The sequence below is a fragment of the Cebidichthys violaceus genome, unplaced genomic scaffold (genome assembly GCF_023349555.1).
Source record: "Cebidichthys violaceus isolate CVI_PGR_0920_01 unplaced genomic scaffold, fCebVio1.0.p SCAF_12, whole genome shotgun sequence".
Taxonomy (NCBI): domain Eukaryota; kingdom Metazoa; phylum Chordata; class Actinopteri; order Perciformes; family Stichaeidae; genus Cebidichthys; species Cebidichthys violaceus.
The window spans coordinates 10,836,680-10,851,058 of record NW_027176285.1 but is presented as its reverse complement, the minus strand read 5'-3'; the positions used below and the strand labels follow the sequence as shown (position 1 = coordinate 10,851,058).

General features: G+C 42.1%; 1 protein-coding gene across 4 annotated transcripts in view; it reads right to left on the bottom strand.

Moving 5' to 3' along the window:
- Positions 1–284: 284 nt before the first annotated feature.
- The window catches only part of LOC137869124 (nucleus accumbens-associated protein 2), a 29,348-nt gene continuing 15,253 nt past the window's right edge, over positions 285–14,379 (bottom strand). Inside the window, exons 1-7 of one of the 4 annotated variants that reach the window (XM_068706309.1) lie at positions 12,354–12,897; positions 10,875–11,056; positions 10,000–10,764; positions 8,143–8,319; positions 6,597–6,702; positions 6,261–6,358; positions 285–6,164 (exon numbers count right to left, since the gene is read on the bottom strand). In XM_068706309.1, coding sequence (XP_068562410.1) covers positions 5,632–6,164; positions 6,261–6,358; positions 6,597–6,702; positions 8,143–8,319; positions 10,000–10,764; positions 10,875–10,986 — 1,791 coding nt within the window. In that variant the 5' untranslated portion in view covers positions 10,987–11,056; positions 12,354–12,897 and the 3' untranslated portion in view covers positions 285–5,631. The other 3 variants (XM_068706310.1, XM_068706311.1, XM_068706307.1) reach the window with 3 other exon arrangements.

The window sequence follows — 14,379 nt, the reverse complement described above, 5'->3', positions numbered from 1 at the left end:
TGAAATCTTAAGGATTGTGATTAACTAACTTTTGTCAAGTTGATGTGATTTCCCTCCTTGAAAATGTCCTGCTATATCTTATGTGAATCCAAATGTAATGCATTTCCATAATACATCACAACTTGCAAACACTTTTTTAACGAGGCTGAAATGAGATCCTCTTGTGTAAAGGGAATTTGTGAGTCAGCATTGGCCAAATCGCTGAAGGTACACAGCTTTCTTATATAAATAACCTAATAGCATACACAAAAGAAAAAAGAAAAAAAAGAAAGAGGAGGGCAGTATATGGTGAAGTAAGGACTTTTATTAGAAAGCAGAGTTTTCTGTATTGCATTTAAAGAAATCAGGTACTCCTGGACTACACAACTGAAACTGGTGATGGCAAATACCATGATGGGAATGAAAGGTAGATTCTTATGCAACATCAAAAGTGGCAACTTGCATTTCTGTTGTATATATTATTGATGCTTGAGTCAGAAGGCGCATAAACATTTTAACATTTTTCATTTGAAACATAAAGCAGTATCAACACTGAAATTGTCCCATCCCAGTTTGCCTGGTCCAAGCCCTGTCGATAGTGAAGAACGTTGCCACGATCAAAGTGTAGGGTCGCATGATAAGATCTTTTGCCATATGGACTATTGTCCATTGAGAGGTTACCAATTAGCCCAGACTTAGGATCAAGTCCGGCACATGCTTACCAGAGCATTACAGATATGGTCCATGTCAACATAGGACAGCTCTGTTCACGAAGCACCAAGGTATCAGTCAAACATCAGTCAGTCCTCCTTGCAGAGACACACACTTATAACCAAGAAGGCTAGAGTTTATCATGTCCCTCCCCTCTGGAAAGTAAGCTAGCACAGACCAAAGCAAGCTGGAGAAAGACAAAGCAAATAGCAAGAGCACAGCAAGTCATGTCAGATCTCCCATAATGCACTTTGGGTCTCATCCTTATTCTGATTGTCAGCGCTCTGAACACATGGCTTTAAAAGTTGCGTTTTCTCGTCGTTCGCCAAACCCTCGGTCGCTCTTTCCTACAATTTTTATTCTAAGTAGTTCTAAAGTGCTGGCATTATGTTCAAGGACACATACATACACATACAAACGTTTAGTGCATTTTTTCTGAGTCTGCTGAAGGTTCAAATGCACCCTCAACTGGGTAGTTAGTCTATGAATTCCACTCTTAATCACTACTTTGCTGTCATTATTATAATAGTTTAAACTTGACGCAAACAGTCAATAAAAGGCCTTGGGTGTGTGATAAAAATACAACCCTACTCGTCGCAAGACTCCAAAGTCTTTGTTTGCTAACAGTGACAACAGTTATTCAGCTTAAATTACATGGTGCATAAAGATCAGAGGTTTCATTGGGTTAGAGTGTGTGTCTGAATGGCATGCATTTTTATAATACAAGTGTCTCTTTGCATATAAATGTTTTGTTTTCAGAATAAACCACTCAATGGAACAAAAACTACTGTGCCCATCAGTTTTTACAGTAATGGGGAGGAACGGAGCACTATGTAAGGTTTTAGAAAGTAAATAACAATTTATTTGCAAAGAAATGTTTGATGAAAACAGGTTCTTTTCAACCAACAATCTATTTTCTTGTTATTTCCAACGATCATCTAGGTGAATGGCAGATATTGCAAAAGACAAATTTCTGTCATTAAATAAAATTTAAAAAAAATAATTCTTAACTACAGAATTTTCTGTGAAGGAGACACTGGTTCAATCAAAGATATTTGTAAAATACATAACATTACATACATTTTACATGACTTTTTGCTTTTAGCCACTTCAAACAGTACACCCTTCCCAAGGCTTAGCCGTGACATTCTCTGAGAATATCTCAGTTTATATAGTGCAACATCGTTCAATTTTAAATTCACCCTGCGCAAGAATAATAGACCTTAAGCAGCAGAGAAGCCAGAGACGTTTTTCCTAAAAAGGTTGGAATTTTTTGTTAGCCAGGACAGAGTCAGACATATTTAGCTTGAAGGCAGACAAACAGTGAAAACGATGAAATGTGAATGCATCAAGGGAAATAAATGTTTACGTATATGGGATTATTTTTGTGAGGACTATTCCAAAGTGAAGTCTCTCAACGGCCTCATTATAAATTTGAACGGGGGAATTTTTTTGGAGGTCTGTCAATTGTATAAATAATGTGAGGATGTCAGTCCAGGACGTTGTTGCTGATTAGCTGTTGAATGCACCCAAATACAGTAAATCTGTTAGGAGTTCAACTGGCAAACATGAAGTGAGAAGATGAGTGAATGCAATATTAAATTATACTGAGCAAAGGTTCTTTGATTCCAATTTTAGTAAGGGAAAACATCAGTCAATGTCTGTATCCTACCCCATCATGCACTTTGTCTTGTTCGTTCACATCACAACAACATCCACACAGTCACAGTCTAAGGCACTGCTCCACACCCCTTTATCCCTACAGCGGACTATATCAATGTTTCCCACCCTATATTATTTACTGCTTAGTTTTAACTGGAGTTAATTTCATATTCCTCTAAGTTAAAGTAGTGGCCATGCAACAACAAAAAAAATTGCCTGTACAAAAAAAGAACCAAAAGCAAATATTGATTGTGCATGAGCATACAAGGAGAAAGTAGAATATAAATATATATGTTAGACTTACTGCACAGTTTAACAGTGGAGTACAGGTTTCAATTTATTGGGGCAGCAGGCTGATTAAGTTACAAGCTATTTTGTGATCTGAAGTAATAACTGTGAATTCGGTTAACTTCCAAAATTCTATACATTTTGGGAAGACTGTTACCTTAGTTGATAAATCAGAAATGCAGGTGATCTCATAAAGTCCAGTAATAAAGAATTTCAGAATATCTTTATTTTTCTTGTAAGCAACTTTAAGAACTGAAGCTCAATAAATTAAAAACAACATAAAGCTATCATTTGTTGAATCTTGAAGTCTATACAGATTTGTGAACAGTCATTTTTAACATTAGAGACACATATAACTGTCATATCTAAAAAAAAAAAATCACGAGCTTGTTGGGATAATAATGAATAAACCATAGAGTAATAAAAGCCTCATTAAGTTTACTATGTTAGAGAAATGCTTCCTGCTGTTCACTACCTTGGAAGACCAGTTTAAAAAAAATCACTAAAATTTAGGCTTGAACATCATACAGCCTCATGCAATTGAGGAAAAGGTGAGTCATATAAAAAAACGAGTATTTGATCATATTCAATCAAGGCTTGGACCCCTCCCCAAAGCAGTGCTACAGTTTACATTCATTCATCATCCCAGTCATTCTATCACAGCCCTGTTTCATCTATGGTGGATCACATTTACTCCAAAAGAAAAACAAGAAACCTAGATACTGTAAACGTTAATATTATTATTACCTAGTGCAATTATAACTCTGGTTCTTGTGCAGGGCCATCTTAAAGCTTCTTCTAAAGAATCCGACAGAAGTCAAGTAAACACAACCTTTGAGGTGGCACCGCACTGAAGCATAAACAAACAGATCAAATATCTCGGGCATATACTGTATTTTCTGCTTGGTTGTTAGCTTATGCTATAAATTTTTACAGTGGAAAAGTATTCATTTTGCCAATAACTTTGGGGCTCATTAAAATTTGATGGTCTGACCTTGTGGTTAAATGTGCTTTGACGCGAAAAACAAAGAACAAAAAAAAACATACAACAGTGTATCTCTTAAAATCAATGCACAAAACAATAAAGGAAGGTTGTGTGGACTATGTCCCTATAAGCGTGGCAGAAAGCATGAACAGCAGAACAGATATCAAAAAAAAAGAAAATGAGTATGACACATACAGGTTTTTGTCCCTGTTCGACATTGCTTCACTCCGCCCCCTTTCCGAAATATAGAAAGTTATCTTCAGAAAGACCTCTCTTTTGTCTTTACAAACCCACAATCTGCTCATCAAATAAACAATCAGGGTGATGTGGAGGACATTTTCAGTTTTTAGTACAGTCACATTTTGCCTACACTCCTTAGTTTCCCACCCTTTAACCTCGAGTGCAAATGCAATAAGCCAGCAGAAATTGCTCTTATAAGTTTTATTCAATAACTTACCCCCCCAACCCCCCCCAAGAAAAAAAAAAAAAAGAGAGAAAAAAACAGGATGGAAGCAGGGCTATGTAGTCGTGGTGCCAATCACACCACCACATCAAGGTGAAACAGTGCTTCTCTCTTCTACCGCTCAGTGTAGTGCGCTTCCTCCTACTGCTCCATTTATTCAAACCCCTCTACACGTGGTGACAGCAAGCCCCATAGTTAGAAAAGAAAATCCAATCGGTATTGTGTGAAACAGTCGATCCCGCGTCACACCCCGGTCAGTTCGAACACGTGTCAGACTGAGGTCAGAGCCCAGTGAGAAATGAAAAGAAGTCCTTGAACGGCATATTCTGGAGGCAACAGTAGCTGTTTGCTTGTTTAGATGCAGGTTTGTGGCTTTGTTGTCGTTTACAGTAATTCTCTGTATCCATTGTTTGTATTCATGCATGCAAGCTTGGGTTTTAGTGCATGTTCTTGTCCGTGTCTCTCTCTCTTTATCTCCAAGACAGAATGATGTAATCGAAAAGGATTTTTTTTTAAAAGATGAAAAGCACTGTTCCTTTTTTTTTTTCTTTTTGGACAGTGACATTTTTTTACTGCTTCGCTGCAGATATTAAAGGCTAAGTATCATAAGGTGAGAAATGTGTACATATGTGTGTGTGGATCTGTATGTGTGTGTGTGTGTGTGTGTGTGTGTGTGTGTGTGTGTGTGTGTGTGTTTGGGAGGGGCGGTCTGGAGCAGACACAGGCATCACATTGACAATTTAATCCAATACGTCACGGCCAGATATGCATGAAAACCCAACTCCATGTGATAGATTATTTGTTGGATTGTCAGGAAGTCTTTAGCTTTCGCAGACAAAACGTTTCTTCGTCTTTATCCTAAAAAATGACGTGACGTTTTAACACGAGGGAAAATTGTTCTGTCCAACGATGGTAATGCAGTAGATGACCTTTAATTATAATACAGTCGTCGTTATATATTCATACATATTTATCATACAACAAATAAGCCGCTTTTTAAAAGAGCTTCATTTTTTTTTTGTTTTTTTTCAAAAGGTTGCTTGAGTAATTTTTTAGAAACAGAATCATTTTATAAACCATTATGCCACAATCCATAAACTGCCAGCAAAGCAGCCGTTGAGTTTGTAAAACACACAAAATGATGAATCATTCCAGCCATTTGTTCTGCTATCAGGTCTTTGACATATTGCTGCAGGAGCCCAAATATTGAGTAAATACTGAATACACTAAGAAAAGGGTGGAGCAGGAAGGGTGGATTTTCTTAATGTGCTAATGCCATGCCTGTGTCTACTTTTATTATGAATGATCTACTTCCACTATCAGTAAGTATGCGTGGACACGAGCACACGGGTGCGCATGCATGTGTGACAAATTCCTGTATAGTAAGATCTACGAGCGCAGCTTCTTGTGCTGAATAATTCCCGTTGAGGAAGCACAGAGGAGAAGAAAGAGTGGTGGACGAGATGTTAGAGTAGGAGAGCAAGCCAAAGAAAATGCGCTGTTAAACAGATTTCACAACGCGAGAGGCAGCCCGAAGGGACATTCACTGTCCGTTCACCCTCAGACCTTGTCCAAAATTTTCCACTTCCTGCTCGGGCGGCGTGTCGCCAGAATTGCCTGCCTCAGCTCCTGGGATCAAAGTTGGCGCCCCCAGTGATCCGTCTGCACCTTCTAGCCCAGCATCATCCTCATCTTCCTCCTGATCCTCCTGGACCACTCCCTCGCCTTCACCTTCAGCCTCTGCTCCAGCTGCCCCAGACCCGGGGCTGCTGTCTGCCAGCGGTGGGTGAGTCCTGAGAGGGTCCTTGCGATCTGGATACAACCTTTGGTCTAGGGCCTTGAAGTCAGGCTCGAAGGGGAGGGGTACCCCTGGTTGAGAGGCACCCAGCGCCAGGCCCAGACCCACAGCAGCACCCATGCCCATTCCTGCACGGTACACCTCCATGCCGTCAGGCAGCATCGACTTGATCTTGGGCAACCATCGCTTGCGGACACGCCTCGCGTTTGTGCACATGTCAGCAGCAATCACATTCATTTCACTCTCCTTGAAGTTAGGGTTGAAATTTTGACAGTAGACTGTGAAAGAGAGAAAAACAACACACTCCATGTTGACAACTTGTGCTCTTTTGCAATTCTATCCCATATATTTGATGATTTAGAGAGTGAACCTACGTTTGACAGCGTTGAGGACCCTGCTGTCCAGGGGTTTCCTACTGGGGTCACTAGTCGACGAGCGGATACCTGTCCCACAGCTGTTGGCTAAAGTGTTTCTGCAGGGACACAGAGTCAACACCAGGGGGCAGAGTCAGCAGGAGGCACATACAGTAGACAAACATGGGAACACACACAACTAACCGCATTGCACAACATGGCCACAGATGGAGTGTGAAAGTTGGTTTGAGACAACAGCGGTAGTGTTGGAGTCATACAAAGAACTCAGATCTTACAGTAAGCCCTTAAAGACTCATACAAACTGTTCTGCTTAGTTGTGCATATCTTTACACTCACCTATCGAAGAACGTGGCTAGCAGACGGCGAAGCAAGACTTTGTGTTTGATACCAGCACATAGATGACAATTCATCAGCTGTCCTCGAGTCATGAACACCTGTGTACCTGGTGTAGGAAAAAAAAAAAAAAGGATTTGCTGAGAAAAGTACTCACATTACAATCCATTTGTCTTTTCACATTCCAGGGCTTTGGCTTTTTTCCTCTTTGGCCCTACTGCCAGTTGATATTTTACTCTTCTGCTACATTTTGAAATTAATGTTCAAGGAGATCTTTCACGCAGTTAAACAAAGCTTCAGTTGTGAAAAGTAGAATCAGAAATCAGGAGAGGAATTTATGTTGAAGGCCATGAAAACAGCACACTATTAAATTACTTGGCTTTGCTTTCTTTTGAAAACCCTCTCTTTCACATTCTTGTATTGTATTCTGTATCTTTCATGCAGACTGTGGAACTGAATAATCTGTTATGTTCTGCTATGTTCCATTGTGTTTTTAAACGACATCAGATTCTGATAGAATCTGAGCATGCGGTAACTTTTTGACCTTTTGTACCAGAAAGTTTTTTTGAGTGATTACTGACTACAACTTGCAGTGTTCAGGCTCTGTTCTTTTGTCTGAAAAGATTCAAAACTAAATTGATTAAACCTCCTTTATATGAATTATATTATCTACATGTTGAACAGTACCTGGTCTCTTTGAAAGTCTCTGGTCTGACTGCTAAGAGCGATGTCTGGCAGTCACACCAAAGAGTTCAGTTTTTGTTTCATCATACCAAAAAAAAAAAAAATCGTTTTCTTCATGCTCTCAGAGCCCTGGCCTGTAAGGGCCATTTGGCAAACTCCCGGCAGGCTGTCATATGTTTTTTACTCTAGAGTGACTTCTGTCACGTCACTCTACCATAAAGGCCTGATTGATGAGTACTGCAGCGATAGTTGTCCTTCTGCCACGGTCCTCAATCTCTGCAGAGAAGCTCTGCAGCTTTGTTCTGTCCCTTTCACATCACCACAGCGATGTGGCTCAAAACTACCTTGGCGGCCAATCAGAATCGAGGGTCAGACGCTACCAAGCGCTGTTTTCATTAGCGACGAGAAGTCATTTGAATGTTATTGATGTCTTAACATGGTTTACCCAAAATGTCCTAATTATATGGCTTTGCGCTGATTTATTTTAGAGCTAGAATTCAGTCACTGTAAACGGTGATGAGCAGAGATCTCTGACTGCAGTCTCATATGGGTCAAATACAGGTCTCTTGCATAAAAAGGTAAGAGTCACTCGAATGTGGGGAACCTCCCACAGTTACTGATTTTTTTGCGAAAAAGCAGCGCTACACAAAAGCCTTGCTTTTAAAGATTTTCAAGTTCACAAAGGAATACCTGCAGTTCTCTCATGTCCTGTATTTCACGTCATCAGTTTTATTTTACCAACAATTGAATTTTAAATGATGTAAATGTGCAAAAGGGTGGAGGCAAGAATACTTTCCATACAAGTGCATGTGTGCACGTGGTCAAATGTGAGCAAGTCAATGCGTGCGAGTGTGTGCGTGCCTACCAGCTACCAATTCCAGCTTCTCCCCAGGGTCCCCCTCAGTGTAGAGCTTAGGGTGGCAGCGGTAGCCTATCTGGCTGATGAGGCTCGCAGGCAGCGCCACCAGGTCCCTGCGGATCAGCACACAGTTGCGGCTCTCCAAGGCCAAGGGCATTGCTGCCATCTCTGGCTTGTCCTGGACTGATAAAAGCAAGCGAGAACAGAGAGGGATATGAAGGCTTTTGTTACACAGCAAAAAAGAAGCAGATAAATATGGATGCGTCCATATAATTATTATAAACTACAAAAAAACAACTAGCATCCATACCCTTCTGTGCGCTCTATCTAAAGAGAGGCTACACAATTGAATTAGTAAAGCAGGTTTGTGTAATCTCAGACAAGCTTGTTGTGTTCCATAAATGTTTCAGAGCATTGCAGATGTATCCCAGATAAGTCATGATGCTGCATCCGCAACTTGAGTTTTTGGACGGGGGACAGATCCGACCTGGGTGTTAGGTTCTTACTCACAAAATGATTTCTCCTAACCTCTGGGATGACTTATGAGAGTATGCAGATGCACACACCTCCTGTGCATGCACATGTAAACACACGCACACGCACGCACACACACACACACACACACACACACACACACACACACACACACACACACACACACACACACACACACACACACACACACACACACACAGACACACACAGAGAACAGGAGGAATAAATCCTTTAAATGCCTCGCACATGCACCTAGTGCATCTAGAAAAGTTTGACTAATGCATTTGCATGTGGATTCACACTTCAACCTACCACACACACACACACACACACACACACACACACACACACACACACACACACATACACACAGGAAAGACGTGCATGGTTCTCAAATATCCCACAATGTCACCCTGGGGTGCTCTGATTGCAGATAGAGTGGATTTCATAAATATGTGAAACTCTAGAATTTGACAAAGCTGCAGGATGCTAAGAATGATGGAGTGTGTGTGTGTGTATGTGTATGTGTGTGTGTGTGTGTGTGTGTGTGTGTACATGCGTACGTGAGTTTTTGTGTGAATGCAAACACAAGTGTGAATATACTGTAGCATCTACGCCTGTATGTGTAGGCAAACCTGCACCGACATGAAAACTATAACAAAATGCAGTACAGACCAGCTGTTGTAGCTGTGATAAGGAGTGTGTTGTTGGTCACGATGCACTCCAATCATAACTCCATAAAGCTATCTTTATGCTGAGAGAACCCACACACACACTGGAGGCACAACATCCTGCTTTTTCAAGATGCTCAGGATACATGATTTATGAAAGATTCAATAATGGAACTGGGATGAAATGAATGTGCATCAGCCTTTTTCTTTCTGGACAATGAGGAACTATGTTCCATAAATGGTACAGTCATGGGTATATATTTCTGCAAGCCATGTCGAGTTTTACTTTTATGCCGGTCTGATATCAAATTAATTTCCTCCATGTGAACCAAGAGCAACTGAGAAAGTAATTCACCGACTCAGATCTTACGTGAATAGATTTTGAAGATATTGGTGAGAGAATATTGATGCCGGCTTGACATTTAAATTGTCTCGTTAGTATTTTCTCATTACCGACTTTAATTACTGGAGTTTAGAAGTAAATACTATAACTGTTGTAGAGGAATAAAATATTCTTGCTCGTTTGTCGTAAGATACCAAAGTCACATTAGTTTTTTACTTTAACTGAGAACATAATGTATTTTTAGATGTTTTCAATGATGACAAATATTCAAGAGTAAAGCTCCAGTGATGAGTGCTCTACACTGCAACACTTCACACAGATTTCATAAAAGCATCAATTCAACATAATACTCACTCCCGTAAGGGTTAGCTGAACGCCCATAGAGATGACTGTAGGAATCCTCTGTGATCCCATCATAGGGCTCTTCCTCAAACTCCTCATCCTCATTCTGGTAGGATGTTGGACTGTCAGTGGTTGGCAGGCTGGACGCACCAGGACTGGACCTCTCAACTCCCGCTCCTCCTCCTGCTCCACCCCCACCGAGCCCTTGAAGGTGGTAAGAAGGCAAACCAGGGATGGCGGTCCCACCAGCCGTCGTGTAGAACAGTGAACTGGCCCTCGCCAGCCGACTCCCCAACTCCGAAGACGAAATCTTGCTATGCGCCAAAGGTGTTGTCAGGGGCGTTGGGTCTCCCCCTTCTAGTTTAATCTTACGTTGCGACATGAGTAGGGATGGAGACCAGCCCGGGGTTCCCAAAAGGGCAGCCACCGCTAGCCCGTTTCCATTATTACAAGGACTCTGCGGCTCGGATCCTGTTTCCTCTAAAGACCCTGCTGTTTGCGAGTCACAGTGAGGCGAGTTTGCCTTGAACATTAGGTCCATGCCTCTTTCAACTATATGCTGAATCTGGAGGTAGCCAGCTGTGTACATGACCACCAGCTGTTCGCTAGCTGCCATTGTTAGCTTCCCTGTATAGCAGAAAGTGAGGATCTGCTCAAAGCAAGCAGGTGTGACTGAGGAGGGCAACTCAAACTGGCTCTTGGTGGAGCTGCTGAAGAGGTCACGAAAGTAGAGGCTGCTGGCAGCCAAAACGGCCCGGTGGGCTTTGAAAGCCTGACCTGGTTGATAGAAATAACAGAGAACAGAAGAGAAAAATTGAGATACAAAATTCTAGTATTTCAAAGTTACTGTAACTAAAATAAAATCTGCAGATTCCCTATGAACAAACCTTTGACCAGGATGGATACATCGCAGTAGTGTCCCAGCAGGCGCTGCTCATTAAGGGAGCCCAGAACTGTGGCTCCAAAGTTTGGGATCTCCACATGGAGCAGCTGGGACATGTTGGCCGCAGAGGAGGAGGAAGGTGGGGTTTCAGATATTTACTGCAGACTCCGCCACTGAGAGAGGCATCTGTAAGAAGGCATGTAGAATGCGTCGGTAAAACAAATGCAGTGATAAAGAAGGAGTGAAAAGACAAAGGGTGAAAGATGAAAAGACATGCCAGAGGGAGGTAGAGAGGCGAGAAGGGAAAATTGAGAGAATCTTAAAATGAAGGGAGGAGCAAGAAGGAAAATAGAGTTGAGATGAAGTGAGAAAATGAATTCGGTTGAGGGAGAAGTGAGAGGTGTGTGAAAGAGAGATGGATGTGCAGAGATAGTGGGTGAGACAATAGAGGCAGGAGAGAGAAAGGAGGAGTCAAGTCAGTCCACATAGAAGAAAAAAAAAAACAATACAATGCCGTGCCTACTGTACATGAGGACATTGTGAAATACCTTCAGGCTATGTTGTTTTAACTCGACTTAAAATCCAAAAACATTGAAGTCATTCCACTTAGTGCATCAAGCTTGGGCTTTGCCGACCTGTAAATCTGCCTTCACAACAACTTTTCTAAAGAAAGGAAAATCACACCGAATACAACCAGTTTTTCATGTCAGAGTTTAGAGATACTTCTTGATTTTGCTGACTCTTTATACCGTTGTCAGCATTTACCCACCTTCTAAACCTGGAAACCAAACAACACAACTCACGCCATACACACAATTTCCCACTAACTTTGATTTCATCCTTCTCAGTGAAATACTCCCGGCATGTTTGCACCATCTTTCCTTCCCTGAATCTTGTGTCATTGTTTTTTTTCTTCTTTTTTTCTCCCCACCAACCCACACACACACACACACACACACACACACACACACACACACACACACACACAAACATATACGCACTGGTTTCATTATTAAGCAATGCTGCAGAACAGTTTCCAGGAATACAAACTGAAAAAAAAAATGTCACCGCCTCTCTCTCTCTCTCACACACACACACACACACACACACACACACACACACACACACACACTCTCACTCTCGCTCACTCCCACCTCATGCACTCCAAACAGACAGGCTTACTTACATAAAAGTGTTCACGCCTAAATACACACACACACACACACACACACACACACACACACACACACACACACACACACACACACACACACACACACACACACACACACACACACACACACACACACACACACACACACACACACACACACACACACACACTCACTCTACAGGCTGCATAGGGAAATTACTGTGTACTCTGGCACGCAAGCACTCACCTGGGGAAACCAGCATACGACACTCTCTCACACATGCACAAATGCAGAGAAAAGCGCTCACTGTTATCCCAGACAGTTCTGACCTGTGTAAGCCAGTCTTCTGGTTAAAACACACCATGGAGCCTTGGCACTCGCTAACACACCAGCAGCAGTCGGGACCAGGACAGAAGAGGAGTAGTTAGAGATGGAAGGAAAGCACTCTGATGTACTCCGTCTGGTCGACTCTCTCTTTCACTTAAAGTGTCATTCCCACTGTCTTGAAGATGATTCTCTCCCTGCTGTCTGACTGACTTTTCCTCTGTCTGTCTTCCCCCGGCCTATCCTCTATCTCTATATCCTCCAAAGCCCCATTCTCTTTGCTCACTGTCTGTCCTAGCGCCGTCTCAAAGCCTCCCTCTGCTTCCCTGTCATTATCTCTCTCTGTTTCTCTCCCCTCTCTCTATTCTCCAAGGGTTGAATTCAACAAGTGCCGCTGTAGAGAGAGAGAGAGAGAAAAAGAGAAAGAGAGAGAGAGAGAGAGAGAGAGAGAGAGAGAGAGAGAGAGAGAGAGAGAGAGAATGGGGAGGGAGAAGGAGAGCAGAGCAGAGCGAATCAATGATGAAAGGAGTGGGAGGCTCACTGTGCGAGTGTGTGTGTGCATGTGTCTGCGCGCGTGTGTCTGATCAATGCAGTATCTATACGTCGCAGGGAGTGGGAGGGAGAGAAAAACACAGGCTACAGTTACAGACAGAGACTGGGCAGAGCTAGAGAGAAGCAACGGTGGGAGGGAGGCAGGGAGTGAGGGAGGGGAGAGTTGAGACAGAGAGAAAGTCATTTGAGGACAGTACGAGCAGAGAAAGACAATTAGGTTGAAGCAACTTCTGCCACTTGCCCCTGGACACAGATGCCTATATGGTCCAACAGAAAGGGGGTGGATGACTAAGACAAAAGAGAAATGAGAAAAGCTTACAGAGGTCACAGCCACCATTAATTAATTAAACATAGAACAGCGAAACTTCTGAAATCCCTGTTTGACGCAAGTCTGTAAAGAATGCGTCACGGCGTCTTGGTAAAGCAGCGCTAATAGTCGCAGTCCTCTAATCCTTCCAATTGTAGAATTGAAAAGGTTCATCAAAAACACAAGCTGTCATTTCAAGGTATTTCCCATTGTCTTACAAATTTCGAAGGACAATAGTTAAAAAAAAAAAAAGAAAAAGGTTTTTACTTTTGAGCAAGTGTTGTGTATTTTCTCTGAATCATGCGAGGACCTCTCTGCCAAACACCTACACACACGCGGAGAGAAGTTCTGGCTTCACGCAAGACTATTTTGTATTTTTTTTCTACATGAATTGGTAATTTAAATGATTAATTCACGCCTCCACTTTGCTGGCTCAGCGTATTGAGGTGACACTTTTGTGTTTTGTGTTGACCAGCGCATGGAAGGCATCCCTAAACGTTGCTTGATGTGGCTGAGGGAGGACAGGAGCCAGATGTCGCAGCCTGTGACAGGGAAGGAAAGATAAAAGACAACAGCTAACAGAAAGGATACGTTCCAGAAAGATGTGTGTGGGAGGATCAGAATGCGAAAATTGCTGTGACAGATGAGTAAGTGTGTTTGTACAATACTGTATGCGCGTACACACATACACATGTGTGTTGTGTAATTCTTGCATGTCAGAGCAAAAACACAATGGAGGAAGCTCTCTGACCTCTGCACTGCATTTCAGTCGAGGAGACATGAAGACAGTAAACATTTCAGCAAGTGGTTTCAAAATCTCATTTCATCTTTTCACCTCACAACACACAATTTGTAAAAAAAAAAAAAAAAAAAAAAAAAATGTCCCCAGAAAGACACATTGTGATTCTCTTTTTTTTTTTCTCCAAGTGGAGAAAGTTGTGCTAAACTGAGCAAACTTTTACTCCTCAGTCACAGTGGAAATATGAAAGGCAGGATATCACAAAGCGTTAAATAAAGTGAGTCACACTTCGGTTTGCAGTGTGATATCTGCATGGCACATATAGCCACACATGAGTGAGCACACACAAAAAACACAGTCGAACGCAGGAGACACAATTCTGTGAACACACTAATGGAAACAGACGTACACACATTCTCCCCCCCCCCCCCCC